The sequence below is a fragment of the Prunus avium genome, chromosome 1 (assembly GCF_965620075.1).
Source record: "Prunus avium chromosome 1, drPruAviu1.hap1.1, whole genome shotgun sequence".
In the NCBI taxonomy this organism is placed as follows: Eukaryota; Viridiplantae; Streptophyta; class Magnoliopsida; order Rosales; family Rosaceae; genus Prunus; species Prunus avium.
In genome coordinates, this window is record NC_142284.1 from 53,894,427 (window position 1) to 53,905,588 (window position 11,162).

At 38.5% G+C, this 11,162-nt stretch overlaps 3 protein-coding genes across 5 annotated transcripts; 2 read left to right on the top strand and 1 right to left on the bottom strand.

Moving 5' to 3' along the window:
• Positions 1 to 156: 156 nt before the first annotated feature.
• Positions 157 to 2,206, bottom strand: LOC110768248 (tail fiber). The gene is made up of 3 exons (XM_021971951.2): positions 2,014 to 2,206; positions 725 to 956; positions 157 to 581 (listed from the first exon to the last, which is right to left on the bottom strand). Exons 1-3 carry the CDS (start codon positions 2,130 to 2,132, stop codon positions 285 to 287), a joined length of 648 nt encoding a protein of 215 aa, XP_021827643.2. The 5' UTR covers positions 2,133 to 2,206; the 3' UTR covers positions 157 to 284.
• Positions 2,207 to 2,364: 158 nt separating this feature from the next.
• LOC110768246 (protein OVEREXPRESSOR OF CATIONIC PEROXIDASE 3) lies at positions 2,365 to 4,887 on the top strand. Of its 3 annotated transcripts, none has more exons than XM_021971950.2 (5): positions 2,365 to 2,738; positions 2,821 to 3,252; positions 3,579 to 3,908; positions 4,036 to 4,196; positions 4,666 to 4,887. In XM_021971950.2, exons 1-4 carry the CDS (start codon positions 2,544 to 2,546, stop codon positions 4,174 to 4,176), a joined length of 1,098 nt encoding a protein of 365 aa, XP_021827642.2. In that variant the 5' UTR covers positions 2,365 to 2,543; the 3' UTR covers positions 4,177 to 4,196; positions 4,666 to 4,887. The 3 variants fall into 3 exon arrangements, with proteins under 3 accessions (XP_021827642.2, XP_088102945.1, XP_021827641.2); XM_088246819.1 differs by lacking the exon at positions 4,666 to 4,887 and adding an exon at positions 4,298 to 4,453; XM_021971949.2 differs by lacking the exon at positions 4,666 to 4,887 and having other exon boundaries at positions 4,036 to 4,239.
• Positions 4,888 to 6,797: 1,910 nt separating this feature from the next.
• On the top strand, positions 6,798 to 9,368 carry HY5 (Basic-leucine zipper (bZIP) transcription factor family protein). The gene is made up of 4 exons (XM_021971958.2): positions 6,798 to 7,023; positions 7,513 to 7,693; positions 7,814 to 7,970; positions 8,808 to 9,368. The coding sequence occupies exons 1-4, from the start codon at positions 6,927 to 6,929 to the stop codon at positions 8,874 to 8,876; spliced, it is 504 nt and encodes a 167-aa protein (XP_021827650.1). The 5' UTR covers positions 6,798 to 6,926; the 3' UTR covers positions 8,877 to 9,368.
• Positions 9,369 to 11,162: the final 1,794 nt, after the last annotated feature.

Genomic DNA, 11,162 nt, shown 5'->3' on the forward strand with positions numbered 1-11,162 from the left:
AGCTGTGTCATTTCCTCTGTTTAGAAAGCAACTGGATAAAGCATTAAGAGGAAGTATAGGCAGCGCTATATTCATCCTCTTTCTCAACCCCTTATGTATCTAACTTTCTAAATCCATGTGCTGCGATTTATAAGAGAAATTTCGGACAAACAAAAATGACAATAATATTTTCCATAAAGAATAAAACAAAATCTTGGCAGGAAGGCGTACAATTTGAAACATACAATTTGAACCCATTCACAGTGAAAAGTTGATCAAAAATTTGATGGATTACATATTTCAACTCATTTGAGCTTAGATTTTGATGACCTCTGAAGAGGCTTTGCAATGGGCCTAGCAGGTGCACTTCTAACAACCTTCTTCACATCATACTTTACAGATGAGAAGGCAGCGATTACGGCAATGAGCATAGTTGGGTAGACAAATACGGCTTTTGTAGGATCTGTGTTCACAGGCTTTCCGAGGATCCCTTCTTTGATGAGGCCCCAAAGCATTAGTAGTGTCCCAAACATGCTCATCCTCCCTCGTTTTAGAAGACCCACAAGGGCTCCAGCCACAGAAAAGTAGCTTCCCGCTAGAACCTGATGAATTAATCAAAGAAACAGAGATGAGATTACTGCTTCATATTGTCGGAAGTGAAAGCCTAATGGCTTGCCTCCTCAAGATAAAGTTGAATATCCTTTAAAACAACAGAAAAGGGAAAGTGACTATTGAGAACTGGAACCTCTAAGCGCTGGAGGTCAGTAACTGCAGGGGATTCCTTTGCATTGGTCAAGTTATAGATGTCTAATACGTTATTCCAGCTTGGAACAGTCATGTTCCTCACAAGTCCATTTGCAACAGCTCCAGGGAAGAGAAGGGCTTTTACCACAGGAATAGGAAAGATTTCACTTGCAATCAATTGAGAAGAAGTGACATGCAACGGTGTGGTACACATGCCAGATCTGCATGGAACTCTGTAACAATGAAGAAAGAAAGAAGACACAGAAGAAACATTAAGCCAAAAACAGAGAGTTTTACATTTACCTTTTTCTTAATACATATTTCCACTAAACACAGCCATTAAATAACAAAAAAATATTTCCGTCTGATCAAGACAAGCCAGAGGAAGAAATGGAGCAGCATTACATGTACATAGATCCAGATAAAGCACATACAAATTATGAGCTTGTATCATACAAGAAATCCAAAAGGAATACATATTGCTTAAGTAATACAAATAAAATGCATCAGGTTTCTATTATTTAGACTGATAAACACCTAAAACGCCAGCATAGTGCAGAATGATCATTCCCTACACATGGTACATAGGAATCATGCTCCATCTCAGGACCTACGTGGATCCCGAGTGAATCCATAAACATGGATACTTTACATAAATGCAATTCTAGCGTCTTCTGTAAATATCTTCTCTAAGATACTTATAGAAAATATACACTTCCTCTAATTTTATAGTCTTTCCTTGAAGTTATTTTTTTATTTTATTTTTTGGTCATAATTTCCTTCAAGTTAGAAGTTTGTTCCAAAACTCAACCAACCAACCATAAGGCCATTGCCACTACTGAGCTTAGCTCAGTTCATTAACTGCCCTGAATTGCTGATCCATATTCTGAGGGGTCTTGGGTCCTTGTGAGATTATAACAAGTGAACCAAGTACCCTAATTCAACTGCTAACTAAAAAAATTGGGCATATCCTAAAGCACAACTTCAGGATTGCAAAATCAAATCAACCAATCTAAAACAAACAAGATATTCATTCCTTTTTTTTTTTTTTTTTCAAAACCAGGTTTAACAATGTGACACTAAGAACTTCAAAATGCGGATCCAGATTCGATAAACCACGAAACTACAAATACCCAGATGCTAAAACATGAAAATGAGCAAAAACAAAGCATGACCAGATAGCCTAACAAGTTGAGCAACTAGGAATTATATGAAAATAGAAATGAAAATAAGAAGATTTGGGCACAGAGAGGGAGCGAGAGTGGAAATTGATCGAGTGAATTACAGTACCTGAAAAGCGGGATCTGGAGAATAATTAGGAAGAAGTAGATGCGAGCGGCTATTGACGAGATGTTGCTTATCCATCCCTTTGACGATTTTGAAGCTGATGATGATGGCGGAGTTGCCATGATTGGCTTCAACTTCAGACACAGAGAGATGAGACTTTACTAAACTAGAGTATAGTATGATTTTCTTCTATGGCAGAGCTATTTGTGGACGCATCAAACGACGTCGTATCATTCCTTCACGCATTGTCGTCTGCCTGCAAAAAACGGTTGTGGGCTTTGAATTGTGACGAGTTAGGCCCAGGGCAAAAATAACAGTTGAAGCTTACCATTAAAACGGCGCTAAGAGCGGTCGTTTAAGGCGCGCAGACTGAGAGTAGTAGATAAACCTGTACCGAGAGGCAGAAAGGCGGCGCCTTTTCGTTTTTTTCTCATCGGCGTTTGGGCGGAAGCGGTGCGGTCTGGTGACCTTTAAAACGGCACCGTTTGGGAACAGAGGAATTTCTATCTCATCTTCCTCGCATTGAGAGCAAAATGGCTTTTGCTTCTGCGCTTAACACTCCCATGGGGCTTCACTGTTTAACGTTGCCGTCTTCCCGCAACGAACGGCCACCCACCAATCTGATACTGCCACGTCAATTTCCGGCTCGGTTCTCGTCGACACTGGCCTTGGCCCGCCGTCGAAACCAACGCACTGAAGTGCCGTCGTCCAAGCCGAAGATAAAGAAGGTAAGAAATGAGATTTTTTAGAAGTGCTTTCTCGGTTTGCAGAAACTGAAATTTCTGGTTTTCAATTCGTGGTCGAATGCAGAAAAGCTTGGCGAAAAAGGAAGTGAAGGATGAGGAGGAGGAGGATGTGGATGAGGATGCTATAGATGCACTGTTTAGGCTGCTGGAGGAAGACCTTAAAAACGACGACGCATCGTTAGACGACGAAGATTTAACAGAAGAAGAGCTTGCTAAGCTCGAACAAGAAGTAGCAGAGGCACTGGGGATTGTTGATGATGAGGAGGACGAGGATGAGGACGAAGATGATGATGATGATGATGATGATGATGATGATGACGAGGACGACGAGGATGATGATGATGACGTTGTTGTTGAGATCGATGCTCAAGAAGAAGAAGTAGATGATGATGAAGAGGAGGAGGAAGAGGAGGAAGAGGAAAGTCCTGTGAAGCTTAAGACTTGGCAGCTTCGGAGATTGGCTGCTGCTTTAAAAGTTGGTCGCCGCAAAACCAGCGTAAGGGTTTCTTTCTCTCTTTAGTTTTTGGGTTGTTCATGAAATTTGAAACATTTACTGCCCTGAAACACTTGAAGATATCAAATTTCAAGTCCAGTCAAGCTTGATATATTTCTTGGTAGTAATCATTTTGTTTGGAAATTTTAAGTTCAAAGGAGGCCTGGGGGCTTTGGAGATTATAGAATGAATAAAAATAGATAGGAAAACCAAAACCCTGTTTTTTAATGTAAACTTTGGTTCATATTCATGAAAATTTGCCTCTCAGTATTTGGGGTTTTTAGTTATGTTGGCAAACTTTATATTGTTGGCATTTCGTTTGTTTGCAGATAAAAATTCTTGCAGCTGAGCTTTGTCTCGACAGGCCGGTTGTTCTCGAATTGCTTCGCAACCCCCCTCCAAGTCTTTTGATGATGTGTGCTGCTTTACCTGATGAACCAGCTCCAACAATATCTGTGTCCCAAACGATGCCTGTAGAAACTGCTGTGGAAACAACTGTAGAAACTGTGGTGGAAACAACTACAGAGTCTTCGGAGGTTGAAACTACAGTGAAGGTGCCCATTCATGTTATGCAACAAAAGTTTTCCGCTCAAAAAAGACTGAAGAAAGCGCATGTTGAAACCCTTGAAAGTGTTTATAGAAAATCAAAGCGGCCCACTGTAAGTGAATCTTTTGTGCTGAATGATTTCAGGATATTGCGATATAATGTACTTTCATTTGAAACTTGACCTAAAAGAACTTGTTCGCCATTTCCTTATGCTTTGTGTGCGTTGATATGTGATGCAGAATGCAATGATCAGCAGCATAGTGCATGTGACAAACCTGCCCCGCAAAAGAGTTGTGAAATGGTTTGAAGACAAACGTTCTGAGGATGGCGTTACCGAATCTCGACTTCCATATCGACGGCCTACCCCTAATACTGCCTAGTAAACCAATGTGTAAAGCAGGTACTTCTATGTTGTTTATAATGACAGCTGATAGATTTTTTAAGCTCTATCTCCTTTCATTTTCATTAAACTTAACAGAAAGTGAAAATGGAACACGGCAGTAAAACAAGATGGGTGAAGCCGCTGTTGGCCTAGGGCTAGCTCAGGTGATGAAGGGGCGCGAAAAAGGATTAGGATACGTTATGGCTTTAATCCAATCCGATTTACCCCAAAAAAGAAAAAAAATATGAAATAAATGAGCTCTTGCCTTAGTTCAATATGATCTTCAGTTTCAGCAATCCCATCTAATAAATAATAGAACTTTGACCTCTATCATCTTCTTTAGCCTAGGGATAGGTATGAGAGGAAGGAATAAACCTTTGATCTTTACCCTAAAAGACAGCAAGAGAATTTATTTATGGCGGTAATTAAATGAATTCTATAGTAACTAATGAAAGATCTTTGACATCTATCTTCTCCTTTTCCCCAGGGAGAGGTAGAGAACAAGGGAGAGAACTTTGATTTATACGGAAAGACAGAAACTTAGAAAACGTGTTATTCATTTAGATGCCATCCCCTGACCTCATTCTCGTTCTTCTCCCTTTGGCATTTTCCCGCTTCCTCGTATATATTAATCAACCTAATCACCCAGATTAGAATTATCACAATTTCTGCCCAAAGCCAGCTATCATCACAACTGGTTGAGACTCGAGAGACCTCATGGCGACGTTAGCAAGGTCGGCATCAACATTTAGGCGGCAAGGCTCGTCGGGCTTAATATGGGACGATAACTTGATGCTGCAAAGAGAGGAAGGCAGGGCAGATTTTAGAGAGCTAAGGCCAAGCCAGAGTGCCAAACCCATTGGCCTCAAGGCTTGTAGCAGCTCAAATGGAGCACTCGCGATTTGCCCTCGCAGCTCTTCTACCTCAGCCAAGAAGAATCCACATTCTCTCAAATCCAAATTCTTGAAAATGTTTCGTGCTCTCTTTCGAAAATCAACCACTGCCCGGAAATCCAATGCATGAAAGGACATGGCATGATTTAATGTCTTCTAAGCACATAAGTATATAGTATTATAGTATTTCAACATTTCAATGAAATTCTTGTAGCTTGGAACATTGTGTTCCAACAAAACACTTTCTTGTAATTGTTTTATTATGAACATAAGTAATTACGATCTCGGCATTTCATAGCAAACCATACATACCGACAAAATGGTATCGTTTTCCTGTCAATTTTTGTTCTGAAAGGTATGGTAGGGAAGCCCATCTCCATTTTCTCATGACTTAGAAGAAACAGACAAAGTTTTTGGTTAGAAAAAAGGTCGAAAGCCCATCTTCATCTATATACGGATGATGAATGAGACCATTCGTTAAAGTCGCCAAGGATTATTTTCAAAGGATTGGCAAAGTTTGTTGGGGCCACCACAAATTTTCAGCCTACCTACAAGTTTATAGCATCTATTGGCAATATAAAACTTAGGCTAAGTTAATTGTCAATTAATCCTTTTTCTTTTTTCGTCCCGTTAACGTTAAGTATGGTCCAACATTACATCTAGACCCTAAAAACGAAGTTTACATTTTTTTTTTTAAAATTAGGCAACAAAATAGAAGGCAACTTTGGGACCTAACATTTGAAGTTTATATTTTGTACGGGGATATTCGGAGATTTCTATGTCTTTTTATATGTGATGGTGGATTTATGTTCCCAAATTAAAACGACAACTCATGGTACCGACATCCCAATCTGGCGGAGCTGTCCAATTCCTAACCGAAGTTGGGTCGTCTTTGAGCCACGGGCCTTTAGAAATTGAAATATCTTGCTCATGAATCGTGATTCATACATACTTGACAGGGATAATGATCCATTCAACTAAAGAAGCAAAATAATAAAAAACAAATGAAGTGTAAACTAATGATCCATTAATACATACTTGACAGGGATACTTGACAGGGATAATGATTCATACATACTTGACAGTGATAATGATCCATTCATGCATAATCGTGATTCATATTAGCTATCAAGGTTACCTAAAGTGTAAGGAGTTTACAGCTCAAGTGGTTAAGAGCAATTATCCATGCACTTGAATTGAAGTTTTATGTTCGAATTCCTCTCCTAATATCATTTATATAAAAATTAAAAAAAATTAAAAATTCACTAAAGTAACATATGTTGGAAAATACTCCAAGTTCGAAATTGCTCAAATGTTAAAAATTGATTAATTTTTCGATTAAGACATATAATAAACTATTAATAATAGTAGTGATATTTCTCTTTTTAATGTCAGAAAGCTTCCGGAGTTAAAAGGTGATTTTAAGAAGTTAATCACATGAGATATTTAGACTTCCATGGTAAACTAAACTAAAACTCATTGCTTTCCGAAAATCAAGAAACACATGCACTTCCTCCAGCACATAATGTGGTCCCCACTGTCCCAGTTCGTTGCATCTCCCTCCCCAATCTCCATGCCATCCGTCCGATCTGAATCCCATCCAACGCTTCCCCTGTCTCCACGATCCCTTCCTACAAACCTTTGATTCAGGCCACGCCTCATGGCTCATATCTCTCCACGCTCACCCTCGCAGAGCCCTCAGATCTGAACGAGCTTCAACGGCTCCAAATCCACTCTGAAACTCCACCTCTCTGCTATTTACTCACTCAAACATTAATGTCCCGCTCTTTTAATTTTCTTCCAGCTGAAAACCACACAAAACAATTACTCTCTGTTTGATTTGTTTAGAGACCAAATGCAAGAGCAAGCGACGAGCTCCCTTGCCGCGAGCTCTCTCCCGTCGAGCAGCGAAAGGTCTTCGAGCTCTGCATTCCAAGTTGAAGTTAAAGAAGGTTTGATTTTCTCAACTCATTTTTAGTTTTTCAAAGTTTATGTTTAACAAGTCTAGCTGAGTTTGTTCAAATTTGTCTACTTTCTTTTTGGTTCCAAATAATTTCGAAATTTCCCATCTGGGTTTTGTAGAATCCTGGATTTTATCAGCCGGGTCTTTGTTATTTTCCCTGGAAATGCTTTCTGCGGATGAAAAACCATTCCTTTTACATTGCTTCAAGTAAAAAGAAGAAAGCTTTATTGTTCATGGTTGGCTGTTTATCTTCGTGAACCAATAATTTAGAAATTTCCCATCTTGGTTTAGTAGAATCCAGGATTTTCTCAACTGGGCCTTTGTTCTTTTCCCGGGAAATGCTTTTTTGCGGGAAAACTCTTCCCTGTTACATTGTTTTATATAAAAAGGAGTCGGCTTTTCTTATAAGGCAAAGACATGATGCATTAAATTTTTGTTAAGGTCCAACAATATATTTCTTTTTTGGCCTAAATTTTAGGCATGGAAAGTGATGAGGAGATCAGGAGAGTGCCGGAGATTGGCGGTGAATCGGCCGGAGCGTCAATCTCCGGTAGGGAAACCGGTTCGTTGGCCGGTCCGGACCGGGCCCAAGTGGTAGGTGAGGGGCAAAGAAAGAGAGGAAGAAGTCCAGCTGACAAGGAAAGCAAGAGGCTGAAGAGGTGAGTTGGGCTGCACCGCTTCCATGGTTATTTTACTGTTCTGCCCTTTTTAGTCGATTGCGTGTGCTTATTGGCATTTTGGTGGAATTGTCTTTTTTGGGTGCGGGTGCAAAACAAAAGGTTGTTAAGGAACAGAGTCTCAGCACAGCAAGCAAGGGAGAGGAAGAAGGCATACTTGAGTGATTTGGAAGTGAGAGTCAAAGACTTGGAGCAGAAAAACTCAGAGCTTGAGGAGAGGCTTTCCACTTTGCAGAATGAGAATCAGATGCTTAGACATGTATGTTCCATCATCCCTCATCACATGCTTCATGTTAATCATCATAATCATTATTGTCATCAAATAATCATTACTTAGAAATTAGAATTTGTTTATATGTGCCGGAAAGATTTGCATTAGGGGTATTGTGGGGAAGAAAAAACGATGGTATAAATGTACAGTTCTATTGAGGAGGGCCCTTGATATTATCTTATCTTCACTTATTATCAAAAGTGGAAAGTGTTATGGACTTGTGATATAAATGGGGTGTATGGGTGGGGGATGTGGGGTCTACCCCACCAAATCCATTACTCCGTTTTGTTCTTGATAAGAAGTAAAAGCTGAGGTATGGAATTAGATGTGATGGTGTCAAATTCCCTTTTTGGTCCACCAACTAGTGGACTGATACTATCCCTCTTAACATGCTAATCCATATTAAGATTGATCATGGTTAAATGTGTCTACTGTTTAGAACCGTTAACCATGGTGTACGGTTATCATCCTATTTAGCATGTCTCATGCATTGTACAATCATTAATTATTGGGATGGTTGTGAGCGACAGGTCTGTTTTTGTTGAATATTGATTGAGGTAGACTTAAAACTTAGCAAAATTTGGGCTTAGGCAATTGATATTTATGATACACGGTCACCTGACAAATTTGAGAGAATGAAGTATTTCTCTGCATTATCCATAGGACTTATTCTTGGAAACCTGAAAGAGTTGGAAACATATCCTGAACTGTCACTATGCTTAAGCTTTTACTGAAAGTTCTGCCTCTGTAATGCACCTGTAGTTTGATTTAATATCTGCATGACATCTACTTATTGGTAGCCTCTGCCATTTTAATTTGTTGCAGATACTGAAGAACACAACGGCAAGCCGGAGAGGAGCAGGCAGTAATGCAAATGCTGATGGGTCCTTATAGGAAAGTGTGTGAGATCGGAGTGTTCATAAAGAAAAATTGTGAGAGGAAAAGCGGAAGCAATACGACTTTAGTATTCCAACCATACATGGAAACGTCACAAGGGAAGGACCTAGGCATACTTAATCATAGATTAGCATTTCCTGCAAGTTATGTTCACTAGTAGTTCATTTGCATGCCACTCGGTACTTTTCTCTATGCAATATGGTGCAGATCTTGTGTCAACTGTAGTAACAGCAGCGGGTGCAGGCATGACCATTTACCAAAAATGGGAAAAGGTCGTTCTTGTTGGTAGTGCAATGACAGTGGCACAAGCTTTTGTGAAAATGGTAAGGCAGTGGTGATTGCTTGTAGGGTTTAGGCTTGCCGCGGCGATTGTGGTGTTACCGTTCTACTTATTCTTTGCCGAAATGTTCTATAGGTTTATAGGAAGATCAAATTCCCATCATCAATGTAATGGGAAAAATGGAATAACAGTGTACTGTGTTCTTTTAAGACGGGTGGTATTAGTTTATGCAATCTTTTCTGGAAGCAAAATCATTATGCAAATAAACTGGTAAAATGCCCTAATTAATAGGACTAATAAAATTGTGCTCAGCTGAGCTAGCATTTTCTGCAACCGCAAAAGGAATAAAAGAACAGAATATTTGGGGTGGTTGCCAAACCATGTTAGGTGATCATGTTCATGCGTGTGGCAAGTAAAAGACTATTCGATCGGAACTCAACCGTGTTTTAACTAATCGTGCCAAATTACTTAACATTGGCCCCACTTTCTAAATTTGTTTAAGTTAACAGACTGAATTAAACTAGAAACAAAAGATAAGTTACATTTACCAAGGATGTTTCACATTACTATAAAACACCACTTGATCTTTATAATAAGACCATAAAAAAGAAAAACATCGCCACACGTTTAATAATCTAACTTCATTTTATATCTTTTTCGTAAATAAAACGAACACGACTAATGCATTTATGCCCTGAAAATTTCTGTGATTATTGAAAACTTAGAATCCTATACCTGTTGATTATAATACAAACCAACATTGAGTATTATACGTTTTCCATTCTTTTTTGGGGTCTTTTTATTTAAACTTAAAATTTAAGTAGTTAATCTTGTGTAATACGGTTATGTGGGTTACACAATTACATAATCATGTTAAAGCGTGTCATTTTTGGGTTAGGTGGCTTGACCCAAAATACGAACTGTTTACTAACTGTGTTAAGCGGGTCAACACGCTTATTACACAAACAAAATTGTGGCCGAATGCAAACTTGTTTGGTTGTTGCAAGAATTCTATAGTGAGTTCCTTATATATGGTCATTAGGTGAGGCTCTATCTCTTAACTGTTGGATCAAATTGGTTAACTTGATCTAATGATTGAGAGATAGGACCTCACCTAAAGCCCATATACAAGGCTCTCACTATAGAATGACTCATGTTTGTTGTTTTTAAGTGGGTTGTTGTGTCGTGTCTAAAATTTTCACTCTAACGGGGGTGTATTCAATCAATACTTTGATAGAAAATTAAAGACTTTCACATAATTAAAAAGTCCGAGGGTATTCAATTAAGATATTTAATGAGTTTATCAAAGTATAGTGGTAGTCAATTGTGACTTTTAAAAAGTCTTCAAAAGTTTGGTGGTATCCAAAAAATTAATAACTTGTAAAGAGTTTATTAAGTAAATGACTTTTATATACTTTTAAGCCTAATTGTTAACACCAAAAGTCTTGCTAATTTCCTAATGACTTTAAACTCTTCAACAAAACATTTTAAACTTTTAAAAGTTTTTTGTCTCTCTCCTGTCTTCACTCTGCATAATCGTTGTCACCAACGGCCACTCACCCACACACTCCATCTTCTTTCCTGGGTGAACTCTCTTCACTCCATAAAAATTCCCCTCAAACCAATATGGGAGTTCTCTTCAATATGTGAGACACAAAAATCTTAAAGAAAGGAAGGAGATCAAAAATCATTTCCCCACAAAGAAAAACCAAACCTGAACTTTTTTCCCTCCAAAGTGTTTCTCATCAAATCGATCATGCGGGTCTTTCATAATATTTTTCATCCCAAAATGAAATAGTACTTGAACTTCATGTTTTTCGAGGAGATTCTTTCGTATGAACAGATTTTGTGTTATTCAATCATCATTAGCAATTCAAAAAGTAGATAAAACTCTATAAAACTCACGATAAAATCATTATAAGTTTGTCACTTACCTTTATAAACTCCATAATAGTCATTAAAAATCGTTAACTCTATGAAAGTCACTCACTTAAAAAAAATCA